Source organism: Cardiocondyla obscurior, linkage group LG06 (assembly GCF_019399895.1).
Source record: "Cardiocondyla obscurior isolate alpha-2009 linkage group LG06, Cobs3.1, whole genome shotgun sequence".
Taxonomy (NCBI): Eukaryota; Metazoa; Arthropoda; class Insecta; order Hymenoptera; family Formicidae; genus Cardiocondyla; species Cardiocondyla obscurior.
In genome coordinates, this window is record NC_091869.1 from 4,126,717 (window position 1) to 4,150,376 (window position 23,660).

At 47.9% G+C, this 23,660-nt stretch overlaps 1 protein-coding gene across 1 annotated transcript in view; it reads right to left on the bottom strand.

The window, feature by feature from the left end:
• Nucleotides 1–23,660, bottom strand: part of Orb2 (cytoplasmic polyadenylation element-binding protein orb2) — a 130,090-nt gene that overhangs the window by 18,526 nt on the left and 87,904 nt on the right. The window contains exons 4-7 of the mRNA XM_070658397.1: nucleotides 1,186–1,446; nucleotides 974–1,086; nucleotides 488–880; nucleotides 147–257 (exon numbers count right to left, since the gene is read on the bottom strand). Coding sequence (XP_070514498.1) covers nucleotides 147–257; nucleotides 488–880; nucleotides 974–1,086; nucleotides 1,186–1,446 — 878 coding nt within the window. The remainder of the gene's footprint in view (nucleotides 1–146; nucleotides 258–487; nucleotides 881–973; nucleotides 1,087–1,185; nucleotides 1,447–23,660) is intronic.

Below are 23,660 nucleotides of genomic sequence, written 5' to 3' on the forward strand. Positions count from 1 at the left end.
CCATTTAATTTCTAGATCTCGAAATTTGTAGAATTTAATTCTAACGGACTCGGGCTTTCGCCACAACGTTCGTGTAAAAATTGTCAATTCCTAATTAAATTAAGAATAAAAAAAAATTAACAATAAATCAACCGATTATGACGTACCTGTAGGCAGGTGACGTTGGCGCAGAAGAATGGCGCGAACTTGCCCCCGCAACGTTGACCTTGACACTCATCACACATCTGATCGTCTAGAACGTATGGTTTGACTTCGACCTGTTGGCAACATTATCAACGTAATCAGACAAGATACGAGACACTCGAAATACTCGAAAGAAAAAATAGCTGCTCACAGAACGGCGTCGTACTTTGTTCAAATTTTATCTTTAATATCTTGTAAATTAAATTATTTTTTATTTTCATCAGAAATATCTCATTTAGAGTTATTCGTTTGAATTCGCTCGGAAAGAGCACGTAAAAGGACGCAATTGTAGCTTTCTGCTTACCCTCTTATCAATATCGCCGTGCTGTAGCTGTACGAATCTGGCTGAGATGGCAGCTATGTAGCTTTGCTGATTACTGAAGGCGACTCGGCCGGCACCTTTAGGATACTTGAGCTCGGGATCGGTGTCAATACCGGCGTAACAGACACCGCCGTAGAGCCGGTCCATGATCATCGCGAGCTCGACAGCCTTGAGCGGTCGCGGCACCCCGCCGACGAAGACCGTCTTTCGTGGATCGAGCGGCATTGAGGCGTCCAGCACAAAGTCGGCATCGCTGAGTCGCCAAGGTCGGATCTGTACGGGCTTGTCCTTGATCGTAGGCGAGCTTACGCAAAGATAAAGCTTGTCCTCGTCCTGGATGCAGGCGTCTATCAGCTGCTGCACCGAGCCCTCGTCCTGAAATACAACGGCGTTCGATTAGTTTATCAGTTTCGTCAATCCGGATGGCGTAAAGTGAAAAACAAAAGTAATAAGAGGCCGAAAGTATACCTGGAACAGCAGAAATGCGTAGCCTTTCGGTGGGAAGTAGGATTTGCTTTCTGCCTTGTGTGGCCAGTCTACAACGAGCGGGCCAAAGCGACGGAAACTGGCGGTGATCTCGTCTGTTCGGAAAACGAATGTGAATTGTTACGTTATCGTTCTATCACGACTCGCTCTGCATGTAAGTCCGTCGAAGACGTAACATTAATTAATATACATACCTTCGTCGATGTCGGGTGGTAATCCGCCGACGAAGACCTTCCTGGAAAAGCGCTCGCCAGTTTCACTGCCTTGACTATGCGGACTGCTCCGACTTGGTGACGATAACGGGGCTGCCTGGGACGCCGTTATTCCGCCGCCGACGCCGACGCCGACGCCTACTCCGACGCCGACCCCGACGCCGTCCAGCTGGCTCGGCGCGTTTGGATCCTCCAGCAGGGTACTGCCTTGCTCTTCGAGGCTCGGGAAGAACGGAGATTTACCTGAAGCACAAAATATTTTTCTCACATTACTTGGATTTATCAAGAAACCTTCGAGTATTCCATGTTAAAACGAAGAAAATTAAATTGGAAGAAAAATTTGGAGGTAAGCAGTCGGCATCAGCGCGTAAAAAAAATTAAAAAATACATCTTAATGAATAACATGAATATTCCACGTGCTTTTCTGTGAGCGGAACGACAAAGGGCCGGAAGTTTGAGCCACGTGCGCCGACCAGTCGATTCACGCTGGCGAAACGGAAGGTCGTTACGGAGCAGTCCGCGGGAATCAAGGTCCGGATCTGACATTCGTTCGTTGCCGGGGAATTCATTATGCAATTGCGCGAAATCACGTAACGAGCGACGAGAGAGTCATGCGTGTACGCGGCGTGAGAGAGACAAGAGAAGAATTGCACGTACGCGCTCTTTCGACAAAAGTTTATTTTCATTTCTCTCTCTCTCTCTTTCATTTTTTTTCTCTTTTTTTTTTTGGTCGCACCGGAAGCTTTTGTGCTGCACATTGCTGAAATACAGCCTCGTAAAAGCTGGATTATGCAATGCGACGCTCTCTAAACCCGAGAGATAAGGATACAGTTACCTCGAAACGCCGGGCGATAAATTACTTCATTTTTACGAGAGGCCGAAATTATATCGCACACATTTAGCGCCGAATTTTTTAGAAAAGTCGACAGACGTGCAATCGAGGATTCCTTCCAAAAGCTGTCGAAATACCTGCTAAATTATGCGGTTTATTTAAATATTTGAAATCAAAGGGTGGCGGATTAAAATAGCTAATTAAATATATAACTTATCGGAATATTAAAAAAAATTCCAACGACAGCGAAGGGGATTTTCAACGCGTGTACGCATTTTAGATGACGATAAGAGATACCCGACTCTGAGTGCGTTACGTAAATACCAAACTGTAATGTACACAATTTACCACGCATTATTTTGTTAAATATAGTCATTAAATTACGTAAAAACGGGGAGCTTCGAAAGTTGAGCGTCGTGGTTCCTCCGCAAGAGGCTCGATAGCGCAAACACCGGTAATTTAACAGGGGCCGTCGGTTTCGGAGCGCGGTGGTCCAGCTTGCGTCAGAGGAGCATGAGAGGAAGAAGCTGTGGGAAGAATCGTTGGCGCGCAATCAACGGCCGGTCGTTAATTGCTCACGCGGACCGCCGAGCTCGGTAACCGCGAATCCGCGAAGGAAAGGGCCTTTCGATTCTCCAAAAGGAGAGAGCGGAAAAGAAACGAGGGAGGAACTCACTGTATCTTCTCCGGACGGGGAATCTCGCTCGTCTGATAAACGTCGCCATGCCTTCGATTGGCGATCGAGATAAGCGACAGAGGGATTCGCGCGCGCGACTGCACCTATCGACTCCGACGGGACGCCGTTTGTTTCTCCTGTCGTTGTTAAGGGCGAGGAAGAAAAAGAGAGAGAGAAAAAAAAAAAAAGAAGAAGCGACAAACATGGTGAAACGCGCATGAATGGCACGGGAAACCCGTCATCGGTTCGCACCGGAACAAGCGAGCGCGCCCCGTCGCGACGCTCGCCTTTTTCCGCGCCGCGTGATGATAACCGGGGCTGGAAACGCAAATGCGAAGGGCCCCGCACCGCTCCTTCGTTCTGCCCGTTTATCTGCTCGCCGATGGACGCGGCGTTGTTTATTTTCCGAGCGCCGGGGCTCTATCGCGCGAGAGCTGATAACGATTTACATGCACTCGGGGCAAACGAGAGATATGCATATAGGTCGGCGTATGCGCCGGGCGCGTTTTGCCTCGAGTGAGGCACGTCCTAGAGTCGCGGGCAGGCGGAAAATTACGGGTTTTGACGGGCCGACGTAAATCGAGCGCTAATTGACGCCTGCGGGAGCCGAAGGGGGTTCGAAGGGAGAAAAATCTCCGGAGCTTGACGTGAGGCTTCGTGCGCACGCGGCCCAATAAATGGCTGCAGAAATGCAACTTTTGCTACTGCCGCAAAACTTCTGATTCTGATTAGTGCGGTTTTAGATGCCGCCAAGATTGCAAACACGCGTCGATCGAACTTGAGATTATTACAACGCTAAAAATAAATAACTGTGTTCCTAATTGTCGATTTGTAGAACTAATTAGAGACACGTAATCTTTTTATTATTATTTTCTTTTTTTTTTAATGATAAACATTAATTCGAACAGTCTCTATAATTTTTTTATTTCTCTGTTACAGAATTGTAGCAGTTTAATTCTTAGAAGAAATTAATTCTACTGCTGCGCATCGATCGGTGAGTCACATATCTTTTTTCGCATAGTGCGTTTTGGAGAAAAATATTTTATTCGAGTGGGAAAAAATGTGATAAGAATTACCAAAAATATAAAAATTAAGCCGACACTTATTCTTACGAGAGCCGAGCGAAAAACAATCGGCATCGCGGAAAAATAACAATGAATTCGATTCGTTTAACGCGATTTTTTAAAGATAGAAGCAGCTTTTTTTTGCGGTCAATGATCCATCAATCGTTTCTTCACATCGACGTTTAATACTCGCGAGGGAAGCTGCTGCGAAATTACCGGCGCGGATGCGACTTTCGGAGTTACGTAAGGATCGACTGATGCGTAACGGGCGTGTGCTAACTTGTACGTGTAATCGGACGGGACATTTAAAAGCACGGCCGATTGGATTTATATGATTTTAATCGCCCCTGGCGACATCGGCATGAGAATTTGCGGCAATTTCGTGTCGTACATCATACTTTTATATCGTATAATCATGATTTTCATATACGCCACTTACGCGAGAGACTTTGTAACGGTCGCGGGAATTTTTTTCTTTTTTTTTTTAATTGAGAAAATAACATGCGTTTGTTTGAATAAAAACGTTGGTATTTGGAGAAATAAAATGCCAGAGAAATTAAATTGTCAAAAGCGAGAAGGCGATTCCTTTGATGAATACCTCGTCGAAAAAGAATTTTATTAATTTATTTAATTATTGCTGTCCCACTTCGTGTTTGCGTTTGAACCGACCGCTCGCGGTTAATTATTTATATTAATTTTATTAATTTTATTTCGGTAGGAGAATCACATGAATCAATTTCGCGAGGCTTTCTCTCTCACCGTTGTGACATAACAATTTTATATTACAATACCGTTGCATCTCGGCGGCTTCGATTCTTTGTACGAGCAGTACTTTATGTTCCACGTCTCGACGTGGCTGCTCGCGTTCGTGCTCTCAACTTCGTGCTGTGTTCACATTAGCATAATAAATAACGTGCCGAGCGCGTCTATAATTCGTCCGCGAATCGATAACACGTAAACGAACTTCGTGAGCCCGCGAACGATGAGCGTGATGCGCTCTGAAAAAATTCTCGGCGATCTTGCGGATCACGAAGAAAAATATTAAACGATGAATTTTTACGGTGTCAAGTTTGGACCATTTTTTAATTAAAAGCTAAATGCTATGGCAGACAATGGCTAGCATAGATAAATCAAAACATTGGCATAATATTTATTTTTTCTTTTAATTTTATTTAATTATTAATTTTAATTTTTTATTTTAATACAATTTATTATTTTTATTATTATTTTGATTTTTAATATTATAATTCTTTAATGACTCACGTCTGCTGTGACACCAGTGACTTAGTCTAAAATTTTCTTCACAATGCGCGAGAATCGAGCGACTAATCAGCACCGTGAGAATTAATTTGCACGTCTCTAGACGTCGTTGCGAATAACGATTACGCCAGCGCGCTGCAAGCGGCACGTGGCGCTTCGAAAATTTTCGAAATTCGGTTTCGAAAGCCTCCGCCGATTTCGTCGTGTGAGAAAACGCCCGTGTTCGATATCTGGGTCAGTCACGCCGGGCATTTCGGCGGCGGTTTTGAGAACGAGAAATCGATGTAACGGCAAAATTGTGGACGCACACCGGGCGCATGCACGGCGCCCGACTTCGCGATCATTGAAATCGAGTATTGAGCGCGGCTCGCGGCGATATTATTCGACGTTATTATCGCCGAAGCATTTGCATCTCGATATCCGGCCCGTCTTCGCTCGCGTAAATAGGCAACGCGGATTATAAAGGGCTCTCTGAACTCATTTCTCCGGAATATCCAGATTTCAATCGGCGAGAGCTTCTAAATGATTATAATATTACATTTCCCTTGCCAGCTTTCGCGATCTCCCGCATCTCATCGAAATGCAAAGTCGAGGTAACAAACAAAAAAAAAAAAAATTGAAAACGCCCACTCGATATATATTTATAAAAGTATCTCCGACTGAAAAGTATTTTAAGACCTGATACATCTCCGAAGCAATTACAATTTTTTAAAATACATCCCGCGGAACTGATTATCTTCCCGCGCACAACCTCGTTGTATATTTGCAAAAGCGGTGCCGAGGGAAAGTTCGCAGAAACTTCTTTAGGATTAATCGTTGGAGGGAAAGTGAAACGGTGAAGCATCGGCGGATAGATAATCGCTATTCCCTAAGGAAACTGCTCCACGGATTTTTACTTAAAGTTCGCATAAAATCATAATAAAAAGAAAAAAATATATATAATATATATAAAAAGGGGTGACACGTAAGACGAGAGAAATCTTGACGTGAAGGGAAGCGTCCGTGCTTCGAACGGAGCCGGCCGGGCATTTTCTCCCGCGCGCTCTGATTCGAGAAAACGGCGCGGGGGATCCTCTTGCTCGGCGGCGCGTCACGCGTAGTTTACAAATTAGTCGGAAGTCCATCGTTAAGCCGAGCCATCGATCTCGATGCTACCGACCCACTCTGGACCGCGGTCCCGACTGCCGGGATCAATGACTTTCCCATCGCGGCGCATTACGCGCCTCGTGCGCGTCCACCTCTGATCGGGCCGCCGGTCAAAACGCAGGGGGGACAAAAGCCGTTTTCCTTCTGCCGCCCTTCTTTACTCTCATAAATTTGCATGGCAAAAATCGGGCCCCGCCTCTCACAATCAGACCACTTCTCGTCCGTCCCCTCGTCGTCGGCCGGCGCTTCACCTTCGCGTCACTAAGGGAAACACGCAGCGGTCGGGGGGAGGAGGGTGAGAAAGGGCGAGGGACAGCAAAAAGGGAATAAGCCGGGAGCGAATGAACGGGAAGCCGGCTATGACGACGAGAACGATGATGACGCGCATTCAATCTGATTGCCGCGACGGTGGAAGAAGAGAGGAAAAGGGAGAGAAAGAGAGAGACTTCTCTTGTCGAGGTGGTGAACGGGCGAAGGCGAGGGAGATCGGGGGGCATTTATGTCGTTCGCCGTATCTCGTCGTGAAATGAATTCGGCGCGCGGAGATGAAAATTCGTATGACAATGATCAGGGGACGCCATGTGACTATCCACTTCTGCGGGAAAGACGTCTGGAACCGCGGCAGGTGTAGCCCGTTCCTTAACGAATGCCTGGATCGCTCCCGAATTAAATCATTTAAATCCCGACGCGTGTCGTGATATACGTATATACTATTCCTACTTGAAAAAGAGACGTAAAGATTGTCGTCGTTTTTCCACGATGCCGTTCTGGTTCGTTCGTTTAACTCGCTTTCGGCCGCGAGAATAATTCTTACTTAACTTTCATTAATTTGTAAATTTTAATTACTACTATTTTTTCGCGTGTAATATATTTTTCTCGACGTGTAAATATAACTAATAATTGATCACTTGTAGTTTTTCTAGCTGTCCCACAGAAATATAATTAAATGTCTTAGCGCAAAATTTTTTCCGTCCGTGTGCGACGAGCTTTAGAGGTATAACATTGATAATTGTTTCGATAAACGTTGACAATGAGAAGAATAATTGATGTAATTAATACAAGCGAATTAATAATAGCGAAATTAATCATATCAACTGTATAATAATTATCTCGATAAATGTTAATATAACGTAACGATATATACATAATTCAACGAAACAGAAGGGGGGGAAGAGGAGAAAGGTATAAAAGGAAGTTTTCCTTTAAGAACATCGCGAGATTTTCTTCTATAATCGCCATAAAAAATCTGCTAAAAGCGTTCCGTTACGGTGCGGAGGAAATTTCGCTGCGTGTCTTTTCGGATTCGACGGGATATTGCGTCTAAATTATGCAGTTTTCATTAACTCTAAAATCGTATCGAGCGTCAAGTTCTCTCATTGTAAGCGGAATCTGAAAGACACACGCGCGCTCGACCATTTATCGTAAAGGGGACTCGCCGGTAGAGTCAGAAATCTAGAGCAGTAATTTAGCGCCACAAATTGACGGCATTACAGGCGGCAGTTTCGTAGACTCATGTCCATTGGGAATTTCGCGAGGCGTCGTTCGCACCAGCATCAACAGGCGTAATTATGCAGCTGTAATTTGGGAAGGGTTTATGTAATAAGTCGCACGAGCCGCTGCGAGATTACGGTTTCCAAGTTTCGAATTCTCGTCTTCTCACGAAACATTAAAGAAGAGGAAGGATGAAATAAAAACGAACACTGTTTGCAATGTACATATCCAATCGAGTCAAATTGCACGAAGGAAAGGTAACTTCGTGGCCTAAACGGAAGCCTTTTCATTATTCAACCGCCCAAGATTCGTGAGGAGGCGCAAGGTTCAACCAAATTGGGGAACTTTCGCACTGATCGCCGTCGAGGATCGTTGATTTTTCAATCGGGAGAGGACGGAAGACCGATTCCAGAGCCGTGTTCGAAAGGCCCGGAAATCGTGTAAGATTTTCTCGCCGCGGAAAAGTTGAGGTTGTACGGCGGTTGTATGCAGTCGCGCGGCGGGCTCTCCTGTCTTCGCACAATGCGTTCTAATTCTGCCTCGGACGCTCGTTACGCAACGCGCGTTGAATAATGCGTGTCCGCTCGCGCGAATCTAAAATCAGCCGGGCCGAGTGCCGTGTTACTTGCCTCGGAATCGGTATTTGTCCGCGCGTCTTCGCCGCGCGAAAGAAAGTCGCAACCTTGCCGTTTTTCCGGGGTGGGAGGGAGGATAAGGGGGGACCCGGGGGGCATTAATAGCGCTAATGCATGACGCGATCATGTAACGCCGTCGTTTCTCGCGCGCGCAAAGTGATTTATTGCGTAATTTATCGGGCTGGCAAAGTGCATTCTAAGCAATCGATTTATTTCGGTTTACGCGAGCACGTCCCGGCGCGCAACACTTAATTATACACCAGGCTGCAAATCGACTGCAATGTGTCGATGCGCGTTATTACCAGTTAATTATGTACCGAGCGCGCGTTAATTTCATAACTTAGCCGCGTTTAATTTGAAACTGTCATTTCGACAATGCCGATCGACGGTCCTCGAATGATATACGGAACATAACGTTTGATTTTCAGAGATCTATCTCTTTTTCTAAAATATAAATTTTAAAAACGTTGCCTTGTTAAGTTAGGGAAAAAAAATTCCAAATAATTAAACAAACGATTAAAATGACTTTAGAATCCACCACGTAAAAATGGCGATTAATTGTAATAGAATAAGTTCTTTTACAGCGCGTTAAACTGCGTAAGGGTGAGACGTACGAGGGGAGCGCGAGAGGGGCAGGTAGGGAGGTAGGTGGTGAGGATACGAGCGGTAGGCGGCTAGCGGTGAGCGCGAGCTACGTGACTTCCCCCACCATACTCATTCGGAACAGGTAAACTGTACAGCACGTAGTTAAGAGAGCACGCGGTCGCACCGGAAGTGAGGCGATTATTCGTTGTACGGAGACATATCCCGGCACGAATCGCATCTTCTACTCTTCCCTCCATACAGAGAATACGGGCGAACAGTTCCCGTCCCTTTAAAGTAAGTTCTATCCCTGATTACGTATCATACGCACACCTGCGGTTATCTTAGCTCGTCGAACGATCGCTGTGGACCCTCTTCGGGTCAAGCTCCGAGCAATCCGATCAAAAATGTTCTTTTTTGTGTTCGGGATAGAAAGGGGATAAAATATTTCGGTATATATTTCTTTGTGCAACGCATATCAGTGTAAAGCGAGCGAAGTTGAGTAGCGGTCGCGGGGTACAACACGCGGTATTTACGTGATAACCTTGATCGAGCTGGTTGCCGGTCGAGTACGCGGTTAGAACGCACCGACAAATATCGTGATTTAATAATCGTTCTCGTTTCTGTTTCAGATGAGGAGAAGCTGAAGTACCGCATCCCCTAGATATTCTGAGAGGAGGAGGAGGCCTCGGAAAGGCATCGTACATCGACGGAGAAACTCCACGGTAAGAATTACTTTTCTTATTTCTCTAATATTAATATTTTTCAATAAATATTAATTTGAACGCTCCTGTAATTTAATATTAATTTTTGTGTTACAGGATCTTGGTATGCTCTACATCCCCGACATCTTGAAAGGAGGAGGAGGCCTCGGAAAGGCATCAGGCATCGACGCAACAACTCGAAGGTAAGGATCACTTCGGCTTTGCATAAAATTAATAACCTATCGCTCTTTCAATAATAGGAAACTTTCTTTTTAATTATTTAATTAATAAATAATTTAAAAACGCATAAAAAATTTTTTTTTAAGACTGACTAATTTACAGCACATCACTAATTTCCATTTTGTATTTCTTTTTCTGTTACAGAAATTATAGTGCCGTTATCGCCGACATTAATGATTAAACGAACCGCAGCCGGTTCGTCGGTCGTTATTTCGCGAAAATCGAAAAGTAATCGGGCGAGTGAATTTATTATGCGATTTTATTAAAACGGGAGTGTCGTGTAGATTCGCGCGAAAGTCAGTGCTTAATAATTTGTTCTCGCGATAGTAGATTCACGGTCGCGGTTCACGCGAGTGTCCAGTGCGCGGAAGGATGGCTCGTCACGTCCCATCTGAGAGGAGGAGCAGGCCCAGGACGGGCGTCTTGCATCAGCGGAGCAACTTTTAGGTGAGAATTAAATTAAAAAAAAATCTTTATAAAAAAACAACTTTTACCTTTTTTTTAATAATTTTATTAATGAATATACTGGTATGTCTACATTAATATTTTCCATTTTATGTTGCAGTCACCGGCAGCACTTTACAACTCCGCTGAATGCAGATTGGTAAGTCACATAATTTTTTTTTTTCGTCATTTGTAACTGGGGTCTTTTAAAAAATAGCGAGCGCATAGTTTCTTCTAATAAAAATAAAATTAATTAAATCTATATGTCGTAATGATCTCAGTGATCGACGATAAGGTGCATCGTCGCTTTTCAAAGACAACTCGTGGCGCAGTTTTCGCATTTCAGGCCCGCGCTATTATCCGCTCCTCCGCCGTGGAATTTCGCTTCCTTTCGTCGTGCGGGATTGATTACTCGGCACGAAAACGCGGAGAAAGAGAAAGAGAGACGCTCCAGAGCTTCACTCGCGCTTCTCGTGATCCGCTATCAATCATTCGGTAACTTTTGCGGAAGTCTCGGTTACAAAGGGGGTTTGCGAGGGCGACACGACTACCGGCGTAATTTTAGAGTACGATCGGCCAACAAAGGCTCGCACTGTTCTTCTCCCGTTCCCTCATTTTCTCTCTCGTCTTTCGAGGGTGATGTCACGGCGCGCTGTCAGCGCGAGACGAAGCCGCGTCGTCATCGACGTAATGGAATCGAGCTCGCGAACAGCCACTCTCTTTCCCTTGCTCCCGGGAGATCGACTCTCGTAAAAATGCTACGTACGTTCCGCGCGCGCTACAGTACCGCAAACATCTACCTGTCAATTTAAAAAAATCGTCTAATTGTAATAACTGAAAGGAGAGCACGTCGCCAAAGCCAAAGCGGCAGCTGCGAATAAAAGTAGAAAAGCGCGCATGGTGACGGTAAATAAGTGATTAGCGCTGCGCTATTACGTCGGCAAAATTTTACATTCAATTTGAAATGTTGTTGGGTTCGCCTTCGCCGAAACAGAGCGCTAACAACGACGATAACCAGAAATATGCGGAACGCAGGCGAATATTACCTCGGCCGCGCTCGTTTTCGGATCGTTTATTTATAGAACGGGCGATATCGGTCAGCGCGTGATATAGGTCACGTCGATACTCACTCGGACCCGGCCACGAGCCGGACGAGGAGCCGAGGGAAATTATAGATCTACGCGGCCGCATCTTTCGCGGCCGTATCGTGAAAGCGATCGCGGGAGAAACGTATGTGTGTGGATGTGTGTGTGTCGCCCGGCTAGAAACCTAGCTACGCTTCCCTCGGACATGTTCGATCGCTCTTAATTAATTTCGCCTGAATTAATTTATATCTCCGATTTATCCGCGATGGTACTATTCAGCTGTGCAACTTTCGAAACGCGCTCGCGCCGGGAAGCGGCGTCGAAAGGCCGGCAGATTAAGCCGCGCTGCTATTTATCATGTTCGACTCGGCGTGGCGTTGCGAGTTAAATCATCGCGACGTCGTAGTTGAATTTATGACCGCGGATAGCAATGAAAGGATCCCCCCGGCTCTTTATCGCCGCGAACCGCTCTTGAAACGACGTCGAAGTGGGTCCATCAGGTCTTCCGCGTGAGGGTATTAACGAGATGGAGGCTAGCGCGACGCTCGCGCGCGGCGCTTATGCGCTCTCGAACTCGGATAATTTTCCGTCCGCGGTTAAACTCTAGTTTGCAACTAGGATTCAATTTGCGAGAGCGAGTTCTGGGCCCCGTTTACACTGCAATTGCCGTACCTCGAGCGCTGAAATTTCCCGCAAACCGCGGAATTTCGAGCGGCCCTCGTGGCCCCGATCGCGATCGGTGATGTAAGGAGAACCGGGAACGCACTCCACTGTCACGGGTCAACAAATTCGGATCTTTAGGTCGCATACCAGGGGAGATAGATAGATAGATAGATAGATAGATAGAGAGAGAGAGGGAGAGAGAGAGAGAGAGAGCTCGTGATACTAGCAACCGAGGAACGTGACTGGCACCGGCGCGCTGATATTGATTAGACGTACGACGTAACCGGGGCCCAGTCCCGCGGCTCGCTTCCCGGGCCTCGATTTGCCATCAATCATCCTGTAACTCCGGACGGGAGCTTCGATCGTCAAGGGCGAGGCCGACTATTCCGAAGCGGGTTCGTACGAGAGATACTCGAGCTCGACGCTCGATTTCGCGATACGTAATGCGAATCTACGACAAGAAAATCCTTTTTTGTTCATCGATGCGACACCTAAACGATCGCGAAGTTTGATAGACGACGCTCGTTACTCAAGATCTTATTGTTAGGGAGGGAAAGAAATAATTTAAAGCTTCTACACAAGTTTCTTTTCTAAAACTTAAATTTCTAACGCGTATAAAAGAAGCTTGATTCCAAAATTAATTCTTCAAGAAAAAAAAATGTAATTAGAGGTAATAAAAAATGGTATTTTAGCCTTCAAAATAGCTCTTGAATTTTGCATACTGGAGAGGCGCGAATAAATTTTTCTTCAACTCGCCGTTCGAAAAAAGTACACGTGGCAGGCTGCACGTTAATTTGGCTCGAATGATAAGTGTCGGAACGGCGTCAGATCGAGTGGCTCCAAGAGTCATGGGGCACGGGAGAGCCCGCACCGCTGGATTCGGGGCGGGCCGAGCCGCAAGGGGAAACACGTCGGAGGATATCGCGTGTACCGAGGAGGAACGTGGAAATGTCCCCCGGCTCTCGGTGTAGGTTTCGTACGTGTGCGTGATAGACAGGGCGCGGGCTAGGGGAAAGACTTTAGAGCCCGGTTCGGCACTCTAATCCCGGCGCCTTACCCGGTTTTCACCCCTGCGCCCGGCTCCGCGCCCCTGCCCACCCTCGTCCGACCGTCTTCTATCGATTTGCCCGTGCACCGAGTGCAGCTCGGCTGGCTGGTACGTTGCAGCGCATCGCCGCCGGACTCGCGAGAGGCCTCCTCTCTCTCGGTACTCTCGTGTTGGTTCCGTGACAACAGAAAGGCAGAACGTAAAGAGAAACAAGCGGGAGGAAGCGGCGAATTCCTCGGGTGGCGCCTTTTTTATCACCGCGAATAAATATTAGCGGAGTAATTAAATGTTCCCCTCGAAAAAACGTATGTTTTTACAGTTTTTTTTCCGAATTGATTATTAACGTTTGCAAGAACAAACTGAATTTCCGGTAAACGAATTTACCAAACTGCGTGAGATATACCGTGCGACGCGAGTATCAATTTTGCCGGGGGTATCTGGTATTCCATAGGGTCGCCGAGATCCATTGACACAGAAAAGAGCGTCTCTCGTGTGGAAAATAAAAGAAATGCGGGAACACGGGCGCGGACACAGATATTCGATACGTCGAAGAAACGGACCGACCAGGCGGTCGATGATGCGTTTCTGTTTTTCCGAGGATTTTTCTCGTCGATTTTTGCGCGATTAAGTGCCTGTAACGCGGGACATCGTGGAAAAACGCCCGAATAAACGATGAGAGAGAGAGAGAGAGAGAGAGAGAGAGAGAGAGAGAGAGAGAAAGAAAGAGAGACAGAATAGCACCGTTCGTCAGTGATCCGAAATCAGATCAAATCTGCTTTAGCGATCGCGGTGTATCCCATTTTCCGATACATATATTTGGAATTGGGTCGTTACGCTTTATTTAGTTAATCTCGTTTGAATCGGTGAAAGAGAGGCTCGTGCAATCGTAGATCAGCGCTCGTCGATGCAGTTAGTCGTAATGTCTTTCTGACGTCAGGTAACGAATGTGACGGTGCCCGGAATTAAGCTATGTACACGCGTGATCTAAGTCTCCAAGCCGATTAGGCTCGTTATTAGGGCATTTAAACGAGCCAGTTTTCCTGGGAGCTGCGAAAACCTACAGCGTCAGCTTTGCAATTGAATTAAAGAGCGGCGCGACGTTGCGTAACTGAACCTTCTTGTCGATGCACCCTTAAGGGCCCACACGTCCGGCGCGCATCGCGTGCTTGATACCGTCGCGTTATCGCCGCTGATATCATACGATAAGCGCCGTAATTAAGAAATTACAACTCGCGTGCGCTCTTCTTTCGTTCCATTACGCGCGCCTCAATTTTTATGCTAATCCCACGATCTACAATCGCAATCCCCGCGGGAAGCGCGGTTGATACCCAAGCTCAGTTTCGACGTTCCGGATAATCAAGTCGCACGTGTTTAAATTCCAATTTTTTAACGCCGGGAAAAACTTAAGCCGGGGAGCGGCCGTGGGATGTAAGAGATGATTCCCTTTCCCCTCCCTCCCACCCCCCGTGATTTCAATCCACGCTCGAGGGTAGAGTCGTCTCAGGGGGATTAACGATGATTGGGCAGGTCGGCGCGCGAAACCGTTTCGGTTAGATCCCGGGCTCTAACGATCGCCATCGAGTCGCGCCGAACGAAACGAGGATCGTTGCACGCGTGATCGGAATGCGGGCGAGCAGAGGCAAGGGATCAGCGCGAAAGGGGGCTCCGGCAAGCCTTACAAACGTCCGCCACCCCCGTCCTCGAGGAGCTTTAGCTTCCGCTCGTGTTTCAGCCGGGATATACCCTCAGGGGCCGTGATGTCTTACCGGGGCGCAACGTCGCCCGACTTCGATGACCTCGTTTCCGCCGCCTGGCGAAAAATTATTCACGCTAATCCTCTTTCTTTTTCTTTTTTTTTTTTTTGTTTTTCTTTCGCGCGAGAGCAGGCGCCTGCCGCGTCAATTCGTTACACGCTGGCGAGTCGGCTTGAATTAATGAGACTTCGGAGTCTCGTCAAGCTCGACGGCGCGTCCAACTTAATTGCAAGTCGTGAGCGCGATTTGTAGTCCCGTCTCGAAAAGTCTTAGGCCCGCAACGCGAAGTCGAAGTAGCAAAAAGCGAATAATTTAACCCTTTCGTAACCTTTTCAAATCCATCGGGGTTTTTCTTTTCGACCGTCGCAATTTTGTACGTTCGTTCGTCGCGATGTTGCACTTTTATTTCCATTCTCTCTCGATTGCACTCGCAGAGAGGCAGCCTTTGGAAAATTCGCGATGGTCTCGCGATAACGTCGCGTCGGCACGTCGCAAGAAGTGACACTAAATTAACGCGACGGCGATCTACGCTTTTGAAGAGCCGTCCGCGCCGCGACGCGTTCCGGGAACTCGGCGCAAAAAAACGCCGACGCATAATGCGACGTGCAATTTATTCGCGCGCACGTGTCGCGTTAAGTACACGCACCTGTATGTCGGGGAACGGTACACCGGGTCCGGGAAAAGGCGAAGGAAAGTGAATACCTACGCGCGATTGACGGGCTCCTTGTGTCTGTGTGCATAGCGGGTGCCCTCCTCGTGCGGAATTACATCTAAAAAGACGGCTCTTAAGGACGACCGGTTGTTGCGAAAACAGAAGTCCCTCCTCTCCCTACGGCGCGTGCAATTTCCACGCGGAATTTATTGAGTTACTACATAACGGAGGACAGACTCTCTCTATTTCTCTCTCTCTTTCTGTCGAGTAGACGTAGAAAATTTTATATCGAGAGTTATCATGATGCCGCGGTAATAGTGGAATTATAAGTTCAAATGTAACAGTCAGCATAGACAGATTAAATCCTAGCATAGTAATAATAAATTAAAAATAAAATAATTAATATATAATAAAATTTTAATACTAGAGTAGTAATTTAATGTTATAATTTCTTAATGGTTCACAATTAGTGACAGCATAGAATTTTTAAATATACAATTTTCTTCGCGTAAGAGACGCTCGGTGGAAAACATCACGCGCTCATTATCGGTTCTTTAACCGAAACGGTGTCTCTGGCAAGCGTTAATTTCGGCTGGTTTTCGCCTGAGATTATCGGAAATCGATCGATCTGCTAATGACATCTCGGTGGCGCGGAATAGACTGACGAAAATACCCCGTGTCAGATCCAAAAGGGACGTTGAGAAACGAAATATAAATTCGACACAAATCCGCGGGTCAAAGCTCGTTCCTCGCTTCCAAAATAATTATAAGCGCGACACCGTGGCTCCACGACAGCTTCGTCAGAAATTAAAATAGTGGAGAAATGAATAAGAGCAGAAAAGTGGCTCAGTTAATGTTTAAATAAAATAGCATTCAAAAACCTTCGGAGAAAGACTGAAATGAAAAGGATCTATTCTACGGATATTTATTAAAGAGACCTAAAATTAAATATAAAAACGACACCTCGTATGTGTTACGGTTTCACAAGTAGCGACGAGGAAGTTACAGAACGTTCGGACAAACCAGAGTCGACAGGTAATAGATTCCGCGTCGAAAAAGCTGAACGTTCTCCGCGCTCCTCTCCCATCGCCGGGATTGAAAATGATAGCCGAGATAACCGGCGTGCTCGAGCGAGAGGGAAGGCCTCGCGCGAAGATTCCACGCGGGCCAAATTGCCGCTAATTGGCCGCGGGAGAACGTACGGGCGTCTCAATTCCGTTCTCGGACACGAAAGCGGGAAGGGGGAAACATGGGGCAACACACATTGTATGCTAATGCGACGGAGAGGCTGCGTGTCCTCTCGGCGGCGGGCTGCATCCTCGTGCCGATCGATCGCCGAGCGTGAGCTACGGCCCGAGCGACCGCGGGTCAAAGGGCGAAGCTATTTCTAGGCAGTCGTTACCATTCGTCATTTTAACCCGCGCGACTACGTATCTCGGGGATGTCTCCTGCGAGAAATGCATGGTCGTCTCGATGCTCCCGCCGGCGTGACGAATAAAACGGACAGCTAATTTGCGCGAAAGAAGGCACGCAAACGCGATTAACGTCGACGGGATAATTCCGCGCTTGGACGATTCGAGGCACAGAATCGCTCGCGGTCGTGAAGAGGATGCCGTAGGGTGACTGTAATAAACACCTTCGTATTTCACGTATCAGGGATTCGGCGTCACGCGTCGGCGTTTATTAAAGAGAAAAAGAGAGAGGAAAAAAAAAAAAAAAAAAAAAAAAAAAAAAAAGAAAGAAAGAGGCTACCGGTTTTGAGCATCGGACGAAAGAACTCGGATTTAATTGCTAGGGCGGACCGTAGGAAAATGCGCGAGGATAGGGGACATTCGACATATGGACGACGTGGACATGTGTGTTTGCCTTTTTCTATAATAGATCCGTCAATGCGATGCGGTCGATCGCGCGCTACGCGAAAAGGAGAAAGCGAGAGAGCACTTTGCCTTCGTTTCTCTTCCCAACTATCTTCCGAAAATTCGATTCTAGGGATTAAACGCGAAAGTATAATTATAACACCGAAATCTGATTCAAATATTCTTATATAGGAACACTAAAGCAAGTTTAAACTCAAATATGTTTATATTTCATAAAAATTTTTTTCGTAAATTTCTGAAAAGATATTTAAGTAAACTCTCTTTAAATCTTCGTAAAGAATTATTATACTTTCAGTATTTCCCTTTGAATTAATTGGCACTCGTCGTTTAGTCTCGTTTAGCTTACTTTTAATCTCAAATACTCTTGAATAAAATAAAAATAATATCTAATACAAAAATTATTATATATATGTATATAAAAAACGCATTTCTGTCTCTGGAACGTGAAGTATACCGCGAGAATATTAAAGAATCGGTGTAGTTCGATAAAATAAGCGAGCGTCCAGCTGCATTTTTTTCTTCTCGTCGAGCCGGGGGCGTTCGCAAGACCGACCGCGACCACGGCGGAGTCGCGCGCCCCTCGCTCGACGAGGGTGTCTCATCGGCGGGTCACCCCGAAATGAAAAGGGGGAAAAAAAGGGCCCCCCAAGGGCCGTCTGCGAAGGCGGAGGTGGTACGCACGGAAGGCGATGTTTTCGTTTCAACGCCCGGCGACAGTTATGGAACATCCCTCCGACACACGCGCACGCATATACACGGAAGAGGGACGCTCGCTTGCGGATCAATATTACAGGTAGCTCTCCGCGCCCCGGCTCCGCACCCCCGCTACGCCTTTCCACCGACCTGTCCCCCTCTTGCCCCCCCCCCCCGTTGCGCACGTAACGCACGCACGTACGTAACTTCTGTGCATGGGTGTGGGTGGTTCGCGTGCACCTCTCCCTTTCTCTCTTCGGCTGCACCGTGCCGTGCTGCACGCTGCAGTTTTGTCACCCGGGTGCCGGCGACTATTCCGGAACTGTAATTTTCGCGGAGCGCGGTAAATTACGGCGCGCGCGCGAGTGGGTGGGGGGAGGGAAGGGGTGAGCCCTGGGTGCAGAGAGCTCCGAACTGGCGAGAGACACGCACGTTCGCGTCATTATGCGTGGCAAATCGGTTGCCGAGTCGAAGTAACAATGATGATGCGCTCACGACGAGGTCCAAAAGCGGCGCGATGTGCTGGTGGAAATAGAATACGGACGGGAAGTACGTTTCGAGATGCGTTCATCAAGCCTCAACGTGCACAATGATAGTTAGATTCATTTGACGGCGTTAACGTGCACCACCGTGCCTCTCCTTTCCTTTTATTGATGCAACAGATCTAGAGATAGAGCGCTCGAGCGTTAAAAGCCGCTTAAAAGCACCGGTTGTAATCGCCGTTTCGTCGAATCGCGAAACTCGAGGAAGGCAGCGAACCTTTTGATACGGCTTGTAGGCTCGATAAAGCCGAGCAGGTAGGCGATACGACCGGCTGGGTCTGATATACGTGGGTGCACGGTGAATGATAGCGTTATGCACGTCCCGATATAGGGGCCTACACATGTCACGAGCACGTGCTGATGGCCGCGACGCAGATACGAGCGTGCACTTAAACGCCGGCGTGTTATTAAGAAACGTTGCGAGCCGGAATCGCACGATTTTCCCCAGCGATAGAAGCGGCCGTGTCGAACGGATGAAAGGTGCGATAGAAAGTACCGTCCTGCCCGGGTAATAAAAATTAAGTTCTCTCTCTCTCTTTCTTTCCTTCTTTCTCTTTTTTTTTCCCTTCGCTCAGGAAAAATCCTGGAAACTTCCGCAATGGCCCTTGCGAGTCTCTCTCTTTTTCTCTTTCCCTCTTTCTCTGTGGCAAACTGTCAATTTTGCTAACTGCCCACCGCCTGAAATATGGAGATGGGTCGAACGATGATCGGACCCCTCTAAATTACAGCCATCGCGCCGGCCGTTAACGATTATTATTTGTCAAGCTGCAATGCAATTTCACGGCTCGCGGGTTTAATGGAAACGACGTTATCGCGAGTTTTACAGGCGACTCAACTGCTCGTGTAATAAAACGGATTTCGCGCGTCGATGTATTAATTTCTTTCACACGGTTTTTCTCATCGTTGGTCGGCCGTGGAAACACTCGAGTTGCACCACGGCAGGTGGGTTCATTCGCCGACAATTCCCGGAATTCTTTCGTCGGGACTCCGCGAGCGTATTAACGAGCGGAAGCTGCGGGAAATCATTAATGTAACCCACTCGTCAACGTCGCCGCTCTCACGCGGGGACGATTAATGGATCCTAGCCCGGCTAAAATAAATCGCGGTCGCCCGTTTAACGCGGCCGAATCGAGGCGCGCACGTCGCCGTTTAATTCCCCCTTATCTGCCGCGGGCGCGAGGCAGCGTCGAGGAAATGGCAGAAAAACGCACCCCGGGATGAAGAATCGTTCCTACGTGCTTTGGGCGTTCCATTAGCGGGGAGACCTCGCACACGCACCCGGCGTGTCACGTCTCGCCTTTCTGCGGATCGTGAAACCCCTCGGATATGTATGTTAGTAGTATAGGATTCCAGATAACGTTATATAATATATAAGACGCCGTGAAATTGTGATATCCTTCTGGCCTTTTAATATACCTCTTCCATGGCAATCGCGAGAAATAAAATTATTTATATAAATAATTTTTTATATTTCTAAGGAAAAGATTTTTTTCTCTCTTTATTTTTTTATTTTAATTTGCAAATTGATCGACTCGCGGTAGAGCGTACCGAACAAAACAAACCCCTCGCGAATCTCGGATGGAACAGGGATGCGGACGGCCATCCGGCAGGCTGGCGTCGCGAAGAAAGGGGGAGAGTTAGGGGGGGGGAAGGGTGCCCCGTAGAGTGTATTGAAGGGTATGCCCGAAAAACGAGAAGGCTTTCTCTCCTCTCCCTGTTTCGGCGGATGCCCCGGGTGAATATTTGACCAACTACTACTCCTCGAAATATGTATAATGGCCGAAAGGGAATACTACGGCGCGACGTCGTGTACGGGACGCGCGCGTGTATGCGTTATTGCTGCTGCTACTGCTGCTGCACATAAAGCGTGGAAGAGAGGAAACGCGTGCGCGTACCGAGGTGAATGCCCTTTTCCAGGCATCTATCCCCTCCGGGGAGCGGCTCCCCTCGCGCGACCTCCGCTAACCCCATCGTGTTTTCCTGGCGTTTCTCCGTCACCCCTGCCTGCTGTCGTAGCGTCGTTCCTCCGTGCCCTTTTACGCGCATACCTAATTTTTTTACGGGCACCTCTTCCCATTTCTTTCTTCCTTCCTTTCTTCGCGTCCATTTAATTAAAGCGACGCGAGCTCGGATCTGGGAAGCATGAGTGAACGTTAAGTAGTTATTAAGGACGATGCACTATTTATCGTCCGTTTTACGATAACGCAGTAGTTTATTACCGAATTTAATATTAAAAAAAAAAATATATATATGTGGTTGAATTGATTTATAATATGGTTTCTGTTATCTTTTTAACACAGCATTAAAACGTACTTGCCCTCTCTTACTCTCGCCGGTTCGCTCCATTCTTTCTCTTAGTTTCCCATGATCGCTATCGTCACGCGACTGTATCATGCGTGTGCGGCGCGGTACGACGTCGTTAAACCCACGGGGCGCACTGCACGGGAGCTGATAAAGCGTCACGTGCGCCGCGCGTTTGGTAAATTCTCGAAGAAATCTCGACGGATATCTTGGCAAATTTTAGTATTCCACCGCAGGTACGCGCGGAAATGTATCCCCGAGAATTAAATATCCCGCATTATATACCTTGCCAGCCGTATCGCGCCGGCTCTCAGACGCTCCGCGAAAGGGCGAAGCGTGCCCACGAGCCATGAATTCGTAACGCCCCGTAATTACGCGGGAATAATTAGTGCGGCCTGCGCCTTACCCCGGAAAAGTCGCGCGACCCTCCCCCGCTCGAAAGCTCCCCCAGGGTCCGCCCTGAAAATTATTAACGACGTCGTAAATAACGGCATGAATCGTTAATTCCAATTTAATTAAGCGCGCCAGAGGGAGGGCCGACGAACGGCGCCAGTGACACACTGAGCGTAATTAGAATCCGTAATTAGAGTTCGTTACAATCTCGAGTGTTGCTCTATACTCGACTTAACCGTCTACGGCAAATGTATACCCGTGTACGCAACGCACGGAGAGCCAGAGCGGGCGAAAAAGCTGGACGTTTGTGAAACGTTTACCTATTCCACGTTGAAAGAGAAATGTTTTCGCACAGCTCTTCCGATTTCTCGCAGCGTCCGGCGATCGACACGAGAAAACGCGCGTTTCGGGAGTCGCGAGAACTCAGCTGAATCAAAGCCGACGAACGGGGCATTTCCATCCCTCCGCATCGGAATGAACACAAAGCGGCAACAGTTTCCTCCCTTTCACTCTCAACGCTCGTCCCCCATCTCCGGCGAGCTCGGCGGCTCGTAAGTTCATTAATGACCGGCCCCACGTTATTTCATCGAGCGCCTTTCCCGCGACGGAATTATCGCGTCCTCCCACCGACGCGCGGTGGAATTGGACCGTCGTCGCAACTGACGTCCGTCGAACGTTCAATTGACGCGCGGTTAATTAACCGCATTCTCCGAAAGTTTGGAAAACCCGACCGACTCTCTCTTTCTCTCTCGAGTGGACGTGTCGCGGCCGTCGGCGGCCTTTCGCACGACCTCGCTCGCGCACACGTCGCGAACGTCAAAAGCGAAAAAGCGATTTCCGTGGTCTTGTAAAAAAAAAAGAAAAAGAACAACCGCGGAAAGGAATCCCGGATACTTCATGACAAGCTTTCGCGGAGGGTATCGGGTTTCTTGAGCCACCGAAGAGGATGTCCGCGACATTTTTACGTTTGCGCACTTTAGCGTTTCACGATCGATGAGAACGGATCTTTTCCGGGTGAGCGAAATGACGCGGACGAGACTCGCCACGTTCTGATCGGGGTGATCGAGTGCCGACAGGGCTAAAGATTTTCTTTTCGACACGGTGAGTGCGCCGGAGTTTCCTCGAGCTCGAAAGTCGGGGTAGGAGGGAAGGGGTCGCGCTCCGGTCTTAATCAACGTAAAATTAGAAAGTTTCGTGCGGCCTTCCCTAGTCATTTGGACTGGGATGATGGAGGAGCCGGTCGAAGCCTGATTTTCGAGGGTGGGAACTGACAGCTGGTCACGCGAGTTTTTACGAGCGGCATGTAAATGCGCGCGGGCTCCGTCCACGCGATAATTCACCCTCTTTCTTGGCGATTCCTCCCCCGCGCGGACGCCGCGAATTCTCATCTTGATACCGTCATAAACCGCCAGACGTCTCGTCACCGGCGGATTCGGCCCGAAAAACAATTACGATCCCGCAGTGGTTCACGCGACGGCAGTGGAATGACTGCGCGTTGTTATATCGGCTGACGCGCGACAAATTGCACTGTCGCACTTTCATTGTTTGACGGATACCGACGGTTCGTGTGTTATACCCGCTAAAGGACCGCATTGGAAATCGCTGACGAAACCCCCGACGACGACGTGAAATCCTGCTTCAAGTCGGCGCCGAATCAAAGTATATATTTTCGCAAAGATAAAATTATCGTACGAGATTTCTCCCCCGGCAGTAAATGTTCCGCAAACTCGTCTCTTTTCGCAAGGTCCCGTTTGATGGAAAACTCGATTTGCGAGAACAGTAGGGGTCGCGGCTAATTGATAAAGCACACCGATCGCGCTCGTTACGTCATATCGCTACGGCTCGTCGAACTAATTACCTGGCTCGAAGATAAAACCGGCTCGCACGATGTGTGTATTAGATCCGCCCGACCTTTGAAGCCGCGTAACGCGATTTACGTTGCGCGCCGAGCCGGAGCCGAAGCTACGGTCCGGCTGTTTATCTTCATAAAGGCGTGCCGAAAATTTTCCCCTTTCCGTTGGGGACCGGAATCGCACGGTGGATGAACGGCGACGTGCGAGGATCAAGGATCCGGCGCGGCTAATCCAATTCGGACAGCGGTGAGAAGCGGGGAGGGTCTCCCCCGGTTTATCGTAATAATCGTCTATTGTTGAGGGAGTATAATGAACGTTGTCTCGTGGAAACGACGAGCTCTCTTTTCTCGAGACGGACACGCAGCATCCCGGAATTCCACTTGCTGGTCTCCGTTTTCTCTCGATTTCTCTCTTTCTCTCTCTCTCTCTCTCTCTCTCACGCTCTCTTTCTGTCATTCGTCCGACCAGCGATTTAATTTTAGATAAGCTTTAAGGGATTGACTTCTCAAGGACTGTCCTGTC